Source organism: Lytechinus variegatus, chromosome 17, assembly GCF_018143015.1.
Source record: "Lytechinus variegatus isolate NC3 chromosome 17, Lvar_3.0, whole genome shotgun sequence".
Taxonomy (NCBI): Eukaryota; Metazoa; Echinodermata; class Echinoidea; order Temnopleuroida; family Toxopneustidae; genus Lytechinus; species Lytechinus variegatus.
Genome location: NC_054756.1, coordinates 4416841 through 4431964, shown reverse-complemented (window position 1 = coordinate 4431964; position 15124 = coordinate 4416841). Strand labels below are relative to the sequence as shown.

Here is a 15124-nt window from a genome sequence, read left to right as displayed (position 1 = left end):
GCTTAGGAAGAAACACCTGAAGGATCGACTGGCCTTTGCTAGAGGTCATCTGAAGCAAAATCCAAGCTTTTGGTCAACCATCCTGTGGTCTGATGAGACGAAGTTGGAGTCATTTGGCCATATGGATGTTGAATACGTCTGGAGGAAGAAAGGGCAAGCATACAATCCAAAGAACACTGTGCCAACCGTCAAGCATGGTGGTGGGCACATAATGCTATGGGGATGTTTCTCTTCCAGTGGCACAGGGAACCTCGTTAGAGTCAAAGGAATCATGAAACAGGAGGATTACATCCAGATCCTTGATGAGAACTTGAAGGAATCTGTCGAAAAACTCCAGCTTGGCCCTAACTGGAAGTACCAACAAGACAATGACCCAAAGCATACCGCCAAGCTGGTGAAGAAATGGTTCAAGGACAATGATGTCAACGTCCTAGAATGGCCAAGTCAGAGTCCTGACCTGAATCCGATCGAGAACTTGTGGCGAGACCTGAAAGTCAGAGTGATGGCTAGGAACCCGACTAACCTGACCCAGCTTGAGGCCTACGCCAAGGAAGAATGGGCCAACATCCCGCAGGAGACGTGCAGGAAGCTTGTGGACACTTACAGGAATCGTCTAGAAGCAGTCGTAAAGAACAAAGGCTATGCTATTGACTATTAATGAAAGACATTGGACTCAGAAAACCGAGGGTATGAATAATTTTGAACATGACATTGTTTGAATATCTATGAATAAAATACCCCTGAAAAGAGAAATTTCTTGAATTGTGCATTGTTGTTATTCTTTCACTAGAAGGTCACACATAAATCATAGAGAAACTTGATAAAATGCATTCATTTCATCACAAACATGAAAAATCACAAATATCAACAAGGGTATGAATAATTTTGAGGACGACTGTAACTGCATGTAGGGTCCATGGTAATCCTGAGTAAAGACATGAAACGAGAAGAGTGAGTACCTGTATAACACATATAACTGCATGTAGGGTCCATGGTAATCCTGAGTAAAGACATGAAACGAGAAGAGTGAGTACCTGTATAACACATAACTGCATGTAGGGTCCATGGTAATCCTGAGTAAAGACATGAAACGAGAAGAGTGAGTACCTGTATAACACATATAACTGCATGTAGGGTCCATGGTAATCCTGAGTAAAGACATGAAACGAGAAGAGTGAGTACCTGTATAACACATATAACTTCATGTAGGGTCCATGGTAATCCTGAGTAAAGACATGAAACGAGAAGAGTGAGTACCTGTATAACACATATAACTGCATGTAGGGTCCATGGTAATCCTGAGTAAAGACATGAAACGAGAAGAGTGAGTACCTGTATAACACATATAACTGCATGTAGGGTCCATGGTAATCCTGAGTAAAGACATGAAACGAGAAGAGTGAGTACCTGTATAACACATATAACTGCATGTAGGGTCCATGGTAATCCTGAGTAAAGACATGAAACGAGAAGAGTGAGTACCTGTATAACACATATAACTGCATGTAGGGTCCATGGTAATCCTGAGTAAAGACATGAAACGAGAAGAGTGAGTACCTGTATAACACATATAACTGCATGTAGGGTCCATGGTAATCCTGAGTAAAGACATGAAACGAGAAGAGTGAGTACCTGTATAACACATATAACTTCATGTAGGGTCCATGGTAATCTTGAGTAAAGACATGAAACGAGAAGAGTGAGTACCTGTATAACACATATAACTTCATGTAGGGTCCATGGTAATCCTGAGTAAAGACATGAAACGAGAAGAGTGAGTACCTGTATAACACATATAACTGCATGTAGGGTCCATGGTAATCCTGAGTAAAGACATGAAACGAGAAGAGTGAGTACCTGTATAACACATATAACTGCATGTAGGGTCCATGGTAATCCTGAGTAAAGACACCCTTTTCTCCCGGTACAATTACGGGGAATCAGAAAGCGGACAGCAAACATATTGTTGTTGGATTGCATGTACAGGGGCCGAAGAACGGGCGGGGGGTAGGCCTGGGGGTTTCAGCCCCCTCCCCTACCTACATGTATTTTCTAAAAACATAAAATTATCCATCTGATTGTGAGTTGCTCTCTTTCCCTTCCTCTACCATTGTGTCTTGACCCTAATTCACTATCTCCTCTTGTAGAGGTATTTTGGCTCAGTGGATAAGTTTTCGGACTTTGAACCACAAGGTCCGGGGTTCAAATCCCACTGCAGCACCTAGCGTTTATCTACATTTGCCACTCTAGACCCAGGTGTAGTAAATGGGTACCTGGTAGGAAGGAATTCCGTGAATGCTCAATGCGCCCGATCAGGGTAGCCATGATAAAGCCAGGGTAATAGTATGCAGCGCTTAGAAACATTTGTATTAAAAGCACTTTGTAAATGTTGCATATTATTTTTATGTAGTATTATTTTTCCATGTAGGCCCTATTCATTCTCACTTCGGTGATCCTCTATCACATGTTACTGTACAACTTGATTTTAAGACAAGAGTCTTGTAATTTGCCTACAGGGAAACATGATATAGGGGAGCTAAATAGGTGAAGGACTTCACATACTTTTAAAATTGTTTTAATTTATTTTATTTTCATAGAAATTATGAAATTCTGACAATAATAAGACCTTAATTTCAATTGAGGAAGAATTTTGTTTTCATCCATGTATGATATTGGAATCAGTCTATAACCCTTTTTATAAGACTATTAACATATTTTAAGAATCTTTAAAACAAAAGTATATGACGATCGTTGAAAATGAGGAAGAAAGTTCAGTCTCATTCCACTCCATGCAATAATGACTACCCTTTGGCCTCTTCTAATAGAATAAACAAACAGACCCTGGTCCCCACTTCATAGAAGATATGAACACTCTGGGGATTTCCCTAAAGATTTGCGCTGTCTTAATATCCATGGGGCACTTCTGTGAAGGTCAAAGGCTTGAAGAAAATAGACCTTGATAGAAGCAAGTTTGAATTTAGGAGTAGAATATATTGTTAGGTGTAGTGGATTTTAAGTGTCCAGTCTTTGAACCACAAGGTCTTGGTTCAAATTTTCATCATAGCACTCATATCCATTGGCATGGTATTAATCTGCATTTACCACTCCCTACCCAGGTGAAGTATAGGTATCTGGCAGGGTGGAATTTCTCAAGTATTTCAGTTTCTGATCAGAGTACATGTAGCAGTGCTTTATAAAGTTGGGTGGGTTAAAAGTATACAGGTAGGATGCAGAGCTTTAAAATATGGAATTGTAGTTACTGAGCTTATTGTGAAAATGAAATGAAAAATGAAAGTCCATATTTTATTGTTCGAAATAGACATCAGAAATGAAATACTTGTTTTGCCCAATTGATCGTGGGCCAGATCAGCAAGGCTCTATACCTTTAATTGTTAAATACCAAGTTACACGGTAGCAGCAACTCCCATCTTTCAAAGTCTTATAGACTGACGCGGCCGGGATTTGAATTCTTGACCTCCCAGTTGTGAGACGGTCGCTCTACCAACTGAGCCAACACACTGGTGGTATACATGTGTCTGTCCACATTGTGCAACAAACTTCCAACCAAAATCCAAAATGCTCCCTTGATGGAAAAATTTGAATCCTTATTTAATCTCATCTTTTTATAACTAGATGTAGTATATATTTTTTTTCATTAATGGATTCATTGTTGATAATAAGTTAGCCCACCCGTGCGCTTTGAAACATCCGTATAAACTGCTCTATAGATATTATTTGCTCTGTGAGCCTCGAGGCCTACATGTATGTCTATATTTTAGTCTGAAACTGGTTAAAGACGGAAGGAGAATTATTAAACAATCTTACATTCCAGTGTTAAATTTATCATGAGACTGTCGCTGTATCAATAAACCTTTGATCTTCTACACTTTGTTGCTTTTTAACACATTTAAGGCAATTATGAGATTTTTACTTGTCCAATGTATGTACTGTACATTGACCTGTGGCAATACAAAAGTCATGTTGAAACATGAGTTAGGACAAACTAAGAAGTGATGTGATAGTGGGGGGGGGAACTGGGGGGTGACAGATAAAATCTTTAGAATGTGATTTATAGGCCTAAAACTGCAGTACATCACTACACATGTGACTCATACGTGTACACCTGTAGGATCATGATTCTGAACTTGTTTTTTTTTTTAAATAGTGTATCACTATTCTTAAATTTGTGATTTCTCTTTCTCATCTTGAATCCTATTCGTGCTGCATTTACAATTTTCACAAGAATTTACCCCCCCCAAAAAAAAAAATGTATGTACTGTAATGGGTGTTTATAAACGAAAAAGGGAATCTTTTGTCATGACTTGAAATATTCCCACTCAAACATTTTTGTTGGTAGACTTCCTCCTTTGATAGAAGGGAAAGTGTCACTTGCGTCCCATTGAACAGCAATCATTCATTGCTCTATGCAACACAAGTTTGGAAAATCTCTCTCCATCGATAAATACACTTGTAGAACTTTGTATTGTACATTGAAATACCCAATGCCATTGGACTAGCCGATGCCTTTACATGTACATGTACATGTGTTGAACAAGTCACCACATACATTATTTCTTGATATCCCTTGGTATAGGAAAAGCCACGTTGAATAAATTACCGTACTCCACATTTCATTGGGGGGGGCTATTGCGATGATATGAAAGACTTAATGTATTGAATTATTGTTCCTTTTTATTTTTTATTTAATGGAAAGCTTAATACATCTATGTTAAAAAAGTATTGTGATATATACATGTACATGTATGAGAAAATTTTTAGTGTATAGTGTAACAACTTTTTGATGCACGTGACACAGTCACAATAGTGTCGCTAAAAGTTCCATGTAACAATTGATCAATCTTCTTGTATACACATACATGTACATGTACTTGAAACCAAGAAACAGGATATTTCAGTACACCGGTACTGTTTATCTACATGTACTCATGAATGTTTTTTACACTGGATTTCCTTAATCCCGTGCAAACCATAAACCATGTACTAATTTTTGTTTTCTCCTTTTCGCACGGTCCGCCAAAGTCCTGCTATCAATGCTTGCCTAATTTAGTCATCTGTGACTTGTAGCCATTCATGGGTGCTTATCTCTGATTGGACAGTTGTGCTCCTTCCGTTGCCCGTGGGCCATAAATCGTGCACTGTCCTTGGCTTAGCAGGAGGATGGGTGAAAATCCATACTTTATTGTTCGATATAAAAATCTGAGATTAGACAAATTCAGAAAAGTAATTTTGCCCAATTGATCGTGGGCCCGGCAGCCACTGAGCAGCACCAGGGCCCTGTTGTACAAAGAGTTACAATTGATCCAATCAATCGTAACTCTATGGAAATCCATCAGTGTCATCATTTTTCTACAGGAAATTTAAAAATGTCCTTATTGTAAGCAAAGGAAAACAGAAAAAAAATTCAAGAAATCAATGACTTTATGGATATACATTCATATAGATTTTAGAAAATTTTTTGAACAAACATGCATTTTATATTTTGACATTGCTGGCAGTCCATAGTTGCGATTGATCCGATCAATTGCAACTCTTTGTAAGACGGGCCCCTGATTGACGAGGCTCGATCCCTTATTGAACGCCAAGCAGGGAGGCAGCAACACACATCCTACATGTATGTTTTTTGGTCTGATGCGGCTGGGGTTTGAACCCCTGAACTCCCGGTCCTGAGACGAATGCTCTATCAACTGAGCAAACACACTGGTTGGTTCGGTTAACACTAGACCTGTGAGGTTTTATTGCCTGTGTACTGCTCCCAATATCTGCAATTCTCTGGTCCAAGCCTTATGCTATAAAAGCAGTGATAAAGCAGCACCGACCCATTCAATAATTCAATTAAATAGCAGATCAGTGATTAATGTAGGGTTATGATTGAACAAAAATATACATTCAACAAAAAATTGAGTACCAGTGAATTTATAAAAAAGCTTCTGATTACAATATCAGATTGCAAAATAAACATGAGTTGACATAAGCAACAATAAAACTTATTTCCTTCTAGTATTGGCAGCAATCAAAGATTTCTTGGCTCGCTATGATTTTCCTGATTACATGTAGGCCTACATGTACGTATACTAAGATTGGTGTTTGTCCAAAACGAGGCATAATTTCCTGCCAAAATGATTGAAATATCTTCTTTCCAGTAATGTCTTACAATAATTTTAGTTGGTGAAAGTTCAAGTCTGGCTGTGCATCCATATAGCTTCCAGAATTAGTTATTTGTGAATCTACTCAAAAAAAACCTACTACACTGTAGGTATTGGTTTATAAGCAATCAACATGTTTCTTTTGGGCTGTATACATCTTGGCTGGGTACATCATGGATGTTCCATGTGGAGGCTGTTGTAGTACAGTAAATTATCTAGTGTTGGCTCTACATGTAGGCTAGGTGGAGATTGTGCGCATTGTCATGTCTGTCATATTAAGCGTTTGCGATTAAAAATATTTAACCCTTCAATGAATCCATTAAACCAGGATGATAGTAGTTTCATGTAAACATAATAGAAAGAGGGTATTGAGCACTATTATAATGAATGTAACTTTATTGCTCCTTAAATTCATTAACCAAACCCTCAAATGACCCTCAAATCAATGCTGTTGTGAAAGCCCCTTAGAAAGTGATCAGTTTTCGAGACACGAACCAGGCCTACTGAAAAATTCCTTATTTTATTTTTTTATTTTTATTAAAACTTATAAAGAGTTTTCCCATCCATACTTTCATGAGAATATATTACACAAATGCATTCAATGTGTAGAGGTGTTTCTTTTGGGCAATTCTGTAGAATAATCAACCATCCGTCCCCATTCTTCTCAAGTCTTAGTTTACTTCTTAAATTGACCAAGTCATGGTCCTTTGAGAACATTACAGACTGTAAAAAGAACAAGAAATCAGAGACAGAAAATTTCATAAAGGTCCCACATATACATGTACCTGTAGGGGGTCGGACATACATATTGGAATTGCCCTTTTGGTCACTGAATTGTGACATCCAGTGAAGCAACACGACAGGAAACATTAAGAGAGATTTATGAACAAACATTATTCATTCCTTGACTCATCTGGAGTGAAAGAAGATTGATTGATAATAGACCCTTAATCATCAAAAAGGGTTTTGTTTTCTTTGGCCTATCCAGGCAAAAAATATTATTTTCCATGGGGGGGGGGCTACATTAAACAAATATATTTGGCTTTGAGAAAGTTTAGTGGAATTATTTATCTGAGATTGGTCTGGCAATTACTATTTTTCCCCGAGTTCGCCCTGAGGGAAATATAGTAGTTTTGCCAGTCCAACCGAGGATTAAGAATTTCCGCAATGGTTTCGAATGAAACGCCTGATATATTTGTTTTATATCTTACTTGTAATAATTTATAACCAAAATCTATGAGCTGAGCTTGCAAAGTCCAGTTACCTGCGTTGAATTACCTACTTTTCTCGAATGCGCAAGCCAATTGGGATTGTGTTTTTACCATTTTTGGTTTATGATGAACTGAAAATAGTAACAACAATGTGATTGGCTGGCGCTTTGTATGCTCTGATACCTAGAAATCAAGTTTGTTCATGTAGCAATAGATTCTACAACTCACAAACACGATGTAATATCGACGCTACTTAGTTAGATTTTGACGGAAAAGCAAGAAGTACCAGGGTAATAAAAATTTGCGAATACCTGTGCAGTATTGGTGAGAAAACAGATCCTCTGAGAATACCTTTCATACATGTAATTCATATAAAATATAGGAAAGTGGAATTCTAGGTCGATTTTGGTACGAGGTGACAAAGTATTGCAGATTTGTTTTGATGGAATACTGCGTGGGGCAAGGGAGGGTTGCAATGCGCATGCTTATTATATTTTTATTCGTAAAATTGGCTTGCGTCGCAGTTGCAGGATGACGTCACTGCACTGCAAAAGAAACATGGCGATGATTGAACAATATGAGTCACATCATCATCACTTGAAAAACTTGTATATTTATGGATATTTCGAGGGTAATTGGTGAGATTAAAAATGAGACTTGTGTACTTTTGTGACGAGTTACAATCATGTCTTTACACTACGCAATACAAATCAAATACATGGACCTTATACTTGTAGGCAATTTTCGGGTATCGGGTAATGATTTTTCTACCAGGATACCTGAGGCTTCCGGGCGGAACCTGGGCTTTAGTCCCAGCCCTAATAATATGAATTTAGAATTTATCATTTTATGGCAGCAAAGTATAAAGCAATATTCTGGTTGTGTTTTTCATCACCGTCATCACCATCCCCGTCATCATCATCATCCCCATCGTCATCGTCATAATCAACATCATCATCACCCCCACCACCACCACCACCATCATCATTATCAAATACACACAATAATATTTGTAATTCATCGTTCAATATAATTGAAACATATGGGTCTATACATGTCGGGGCAGGAATGCCATTAGCCTGCATTTGCCCCAGACTCTGAACATGTCAAAATGTACATGTATTTCATAATTCACCCATAATATCTCTTCAAATAAAAGAAAGTAAATGAGACCAATCTTGATGAAATGGTGGATGATTTATAGGCTCTGATAGTGAGCACTCTAATGAACAAACACGCTGAAGACAGAACTGTCACAAACATCATTATGAGAAATTTAGAACGAGGAAGGGGATATAAGGATAATTTTAAAAGAAATTGAAGAAGAACAGCATATTGCTGACAACTTTATGGAGCCAAAGTAGAATTGCACAAGAGATTATTGCTCTTTGCTTAATAATACTTGTATGATGAAAATTCAAGTATAGGCTAAAGGATAAATAGTTCAAAATTGTGGTAATCAGGCAGGTCACACGTTTCAGAGTTCCGGTATCACCCGTTTTAAAATTCCATGAACGCGATTTATTTCCAATTCATTAAAAAAAAAACGAGTTGATGCCATGATCATGTACAGACAAAGAGACAACAAATTAAAACGCAAATAAATACAGACAATACGTCTGAAAGTGATAATCAGAATATCAGATCATTGAAACAATATAAAACAAGTCAAAAGATAAGTGAATGAATAGGAATCTGGGGAGCGTTTCATGAAAGGACTTGTCGGACGTTTTATCCGACAAGTCCCATTTTATCCGACAGTTACCATAGGAACAGTGCCTCTCGGCCAATCATAATCAAGGAAAGATGTCAGATCTGACAACTTGTCAGACAAAAATGTTGATGAAACGGTCCCCAGTTGTGCAGTAAAAAGTCAGGAGAAAGGTTGTTAAAAAAGCACACACCAAAAGTAAATTGATTCCTAAAATAATTGTGATATATGGTCTGCGGCAAGTTGCAAAAGAAGAAAAGTAAATACAATCAACAAATTAAAAAACAGAAACATCTTCTGGTAGTTTTTTGCATAATTTGTATGTCTCATCTATGACTTTGTATTTTTTTGTTTTAGTTCTGTAATTCTTAACGTCATATTGAACACATTTTGTCTTATGAGTTTCTCTTTGTGTACCATATTTGTTGTTTTATATTATGATTTTGTTGTTATATGCCACACTGTGTTTATTCCTTATGATTTCAATCTTTTACATTGTAAAAACTTTTTGTAATTCGGCTCTGTGCTGTGATGAAAGTTTTTTATCTAAATAAACCATTTTGAATTGAATTTAATCCATGTAAAAACATCAAAAACAAGACATTAAAGCAAACCTTTTAGAAATTTATAGTTATAGAACATTTTATTGTGATAGGCCTACACATACATGTAGATGAGTAAAATTGGGGGGGGGGGGCTCAAATAGACAGACATACTGGAAGAGGAGAACTGTGAGCCTTCATTAAAGTGGGATGAAATTTAAATGATTGAGATCAAGTACATGTGTAAATCTAGAAAATTGTTCCCTGGAGATTGCTTGAGCAGATGTCTTTTGGCAAGGTGCAACACAAAGAACTTATTTTATCTACTGCACTTGTACTTTCTTGAACTGGTTTCCCATAGAGGGGGAGTGAATTTGACAAACACAGTGTCTTATAATTAATAGATCTTTTGAGAGATATTGAACTTCAATAAGATTTCTTTTGTTGAGAGAAACTTCAGTGTTTTTGAAAGGAAGCGCAACTATTTTGCCATTCCGTATTGAATTATTCCAATATGACTGTGTTGAGAAGTGAAATAGTGCGTTATCATTCAAGTTGGCTTATATAGGACTACACTTTACAGAATGATGCATTATGGGTAATCAATCTGACAAGATACGATGAGTTGAGGACTTGAGGTTGTCCTTTCAATCAGTCTAGAAGGTCGCTTCCCTAGTGTTCTCATAACCATCCCTTGAACTAGTTTCTAGGACCACTTCATGTTATTAAAGTGGTCTAGAAGGTCGCTTCCCTAGTGTTCTCATAACCATCCCTTGAACTAGTTTCTAGGACCACTTCATGTTATTAAAGTGGTCTTATTTCTATGAGAACCCTCTCAGTCTCTGACAGGTCACATATTTTGCACTAAACTTGAAAATTATTTTTAAATCTAAAGGGACTTGAATTTAATCCTTTGATATTTGGATATGAATGTTTAGGATTCAAACTTAACTCAGAATTTCAGTCCCTAAATTAAAAGTAAATCTGGATTTATTTTAAATGTGCAGTTGAATTTGTGTACCTAACATTGATGATATTGAATGATGCACACTTATTATCAATGTTACACCAACAAACTATTAACACTCAAGCTTCATTTTAAAATTTGGAAAAGGACAAATAAGCAGAAAATTAAAAATGTGACTTTTGTCTACACCTGTAGTCCTGAGTTAAATCAATGATGCTCTTTGGATATTTGTTAAATTGTAGTTTTTGAGCATGCATTCAAAAGTGATGACTTTTTGATCTCTTTTTTGTTCAGTACGATTAACTGCCAGTTTGTGAAATGACAGATGATACATGTAGATGTACATGTGATCATTGGTACTCCCTCGGCTTCTTATCATTGCTCAAGCTATCACACACTCTGTAAACTCATCTCATGCTAATAATGGTGTGTCTGTCCAACAAGTAATTATCATTCCATATGCTGCGTTTAAAGATAAATTCCAGTTTTGGTAACGATCTCAAAATGACTTTTTACAGAATCTAATATAATGACCACCCAAGTGTCTGTTTGTATGAATGAAAAATATGTGCCAAAGGATTCTGCGAGAAATTGTGTAACTGCTGAGAAATAAGCAAAATTTGGTCACTTCCGTCGGGTCTTTATTCCAGCAATAATAATACACTGTCCCACATGTGCCTATCTGTGTTGGTGATCTTCAGTGTGAATGTTTTTCAGCGTAGATTTCAAGATTTCACAATGTTCAGTTTATGTAACTGTACCGGATCTAGGTCCTCGATGATATTCTTACAATTAAGCCTGGTTTTACAGACTTTCTCATGAAATCAGTGTTTCCTGCAACTACTGGCATTTCTCTTTAAACCATGGAGTATACTCCCAACTCCCTGTTTAAACAGTCCACAATTAATGTGGAGGAGTCACGAAACACAGTTGTTTGTTATTATAGGGGAATGAAACCTTTGGAAAAAATAGGCTTGTGTAGAAACAGAAAAATCAAAGAATAAGAATAAAGAAAGTTTGAGAAAAATCAGACAAATAATGAGAAAGTTATGAGCATTTGAATATTGCATCACTAATGCTATGGAGATCCTCCCATTGGCAATGCGACAAGGATGTGTGATGTCACTGATGAACAACTTTCCCTTTGGTGGACTATAAAATACCCTCAAAATGTCTCTTTTTGCTTTTATTTCTTATGATGATACAAACTCTTTATCCATGATGTATTCTAAAAAATATGTATTACATGCCCTCATGTAGAAAGAACACATGATCTATGGATAGATGTGATAAAAGAGGCAATTCAAGTGAAATATACACTAAAGTAATGGGAGAGTTGTTCACAAGTGACATCACACATCTTTGTCGCATTGCCAGTTTGATATCTCCATAGCATTAGTGATCGCAATATTCAAATGCTCATAACTTTCTCATTATTTGTCCGATTTTTCTCAAACTTTTGTTGATCTGTTTCTTTGATTTTTCCGTTTTCACACAAGCTATCTTGTTCCAATGGTTTCATTCTCCTTTAAGGATAAAGCTGAGAGAAAGACAAGGAAGAATTTTCATCTTTTTCGATAAAGCTCTATTCATAAAGAGCCTAATTCCAGGGGATTTTTATGAAGATGTTGCTTTCCTGTTGTTTTGAATTGATTGAGTGTTCATTTCTTGTTCTTCAATTTTCACTTTTACAACAAAATGCCTGATTAAATGATGCAATATATTAAAAAGGGCAGGTTTTTAAAGGACAAGTCCACCCCAACAAAAACTTAATTTGAATAAAAAGAGAAAAATTCAACAAGTATAACACAGGAAATTTCATCAAAATCGGATGTAAAATAAGTGTAAAAGTAATGTAAAACATTTTAAAGTTTCACTTAATTTCACAAAACGGTTATATGCACATCTCGGTCGGTATGCAAATGAGGGAACTGATGACATCACTCACTCACTATATCTTTTGTATTTCATTATATGAAATATTTTTATTTTCTCGTCATTGTCATGTGAAATGAAGTTTCATTCCTAACTGAACACATGGAATTCCATTATTTTAACATTTTGTGCTTCAGGCAAGGAGGTCCTAATCATCAAATTCGTAAAAATTGAAATATTGTATAATTCAAACAATAAAAAACAAAAGAAATAGTGAGTGAGTGACATCATCGACTCATCTGGATGTAACTGGCTCGTTCATACACATGTACATGTAACTATTTTGTTAAAAATAAGCGAAACTTTGAAATGTCATAACTTTCTTATTTTACATCCGATTTTAATAAAATTTTCAGCATTGTGCTTGTCTGATTTTATCTCTATTGATTCAAATCAACATTTTTTTTGAGGTGGACTTGACCTTTAAAACAAGATTAAGAAAAAACACTTCCCCATTTATTTTCCAATTAAAAACGATTTTAAGGAAATATGGAAAAATAGATGGCCATTTGATGTAAAGATGTGAAATTGTGATTTTTTGCAGCTTTTTGGGAAGTTTTTTTTTCTTCATATGGCCAAATGGTTGTCAAAATAGGAAAACTTTTATGCTTTTGAATCAGCCCTAATCCTGACCATTCTGCTTTTCAGCAACAAGATTAAGAAAACACACTTCCTCATTTATTTTCCTACTAAATCAAAACAATTTTAAGGAAATATGGAAAATAGATGGGCATTTGATGTAAAGATGTGAAATTGTGAAATTTTTGCAGCTTTTGGGGAAGTTTTTTTTCTTCACGGTTGTCAAAATAGGAAAACTTTTATGCTTTTCAGCAAAAGGTATGTAGTTTTCCCTAAATGTGTACATGTAGGGAAAACTAGTGTGAAATGAGCTGAGGTGTATTAATGATATGGCAAAAACTTTTTGCAAGTTGCTTTTGATTATAGTTGAAGATTTGGGGACTGTATCATGAAAGTTGTCAGTACTGACTGTTAGACTTTCTCCGACAGTTTCCATGTAGTAACAGTCAGAGGCCAGTGCTTCAACCATCAAAACCATATGAAGGATTTCACTGAAATTGTTACCACTGACAGTTTCGTCAGTACTATACAAAGTGTCAGTGCTGACAACTTTCCCGAAATATCCACCTAGTGAACATTCAGATATTGAAGAAAGACTGAAATCAAGAAGATTAAAATGCTGTCTTGATGATCTAGTGAGAAGAGACTTGTTTTTCTGTAATCTGAAACTTACATTGTATTGTTCACGTACCTTACAGTTTGCTGCAATTCAGTTCACCGTGGGCCTGTTGTTTCAATTTATTAGAGTCACATGAGAGTTCAATTTCTTTCAGTTTCAACCTCATTCTTTTTGATATTTGATATTATTATAAATAGAACACAAAATTCATTATCATTAAATGTCTATCCATACCAACATAGAGCCTTTAGAAAGGAAAAGTAATTCTATATTAAATTCTCAGGTTGAATATTCAACTTTGATTTGTGCATGCCTTGAAACCCAAGTCGGCAACTACACAACAATGTGTGAACTTGCTCCAATAACTATAGTGACTTCTTATGTCTTAAAAGATTCCCTTTTAAGAGATATCTTTTTAAAGATTCTATGCAAGTCTAATTGTGTTTGAAATACATGAAGAAAGGGGGATCAATGAAGAAAAGGAAACCCTGATTGAAAGTATACTTTGTACAATGAGCAGATCATAGATTTTCAGGGGGAGGGCATTTTGGTTCAGAATAATTGTGACAAAAAAAACAAGTTTTTCACTAAAATTATTTTTTTAAGAACAAGAAAGAAAATTCCACTAAAAATGTTTTTTTAGAATCTCAAAAGGGGGGGGGGTGGGTGCAGACCAGGGCCCTGTTGTACAAAGAGTTACGATTGATCCGATCAATCGTAACTCAATGGAAATCCATGTGTCATAATTTTTTCTACGAAAAATTTGCACAATGTCCTTTTTATGCAAAGAGAAGCGCAGTGAATTTTCAAGAAAACGATGAATCCATGAATATACATCACAGCTAGAAAATATTTTGAACAAACATGCATAATAGATGTTGACGTTGCTGGCCGTCCATAGTTGCGATTGATTCGATCAATCGTAACTCTTTGTACAACAGGGCCCAGATGTGTCAGATCTGCCACTGTTTTGTACCTTTTAATACATTTACGGTCCATGTACTTTGTGTTTACATACTTGTATCTAGCAGTCTAGTATTCAGACAGAGACGCTCGGCTTTCACATTTCACATAATGCAGAGTCTGAAGTACATGTGGCAAAGCACCCTAAACAATAACCCAGGGAGTTCCCACCCCGCGTGGGAGCCCAGGGGCTTACCGTGTATTTGGCCATAGGACTAGAGTAATTTATGGTCAAAATATTTATCAAACTGCATTGTGAAAACAGAAATTATGCACTTACCATGATCATATGGATATTAGGTCTAACATGTGGCAATATCCTCACATCGAGGCACAGACTGGAACCTCAAAAAAAAATGAAGTTCCGTCGCGATACATGTACCTCTCCTAATTCTTTCAAAATTCATAACAAAATGGCCGATTGAGACTGGGG

General features: G+C 36.3%; 1 protein-coding gene across 2 annotated transcripts in view; it reads left to right on the top strand.

Moving 5' to 3' along the window:
- Positions 1-15124, top strand: part of LOC121430446 (tyrosine-protein kinase fyna-like) — a 48371-nt gene that overhangs the window by 18862 nt on the left and 14385 nt on the right. The window contains exon 1 of one of the 2 annotated variants that reach the window (XM_041627713.1): positions 1041-1624. The exons of the other annotated variant lie outside the window; for it this stretch is intronic. Within the exon in view, the coding sequence (XP_041483647.1) occupies positions 1590-1624 (35 nt within the window). The 5' untranslated portion in view covers positions 1041-1589. Of the gene's footprint in view, positions 1-1040; positions 1625-15124 lie in introns of those variants that run through there. 2 annotated transcript variants of the gene reach the window in all.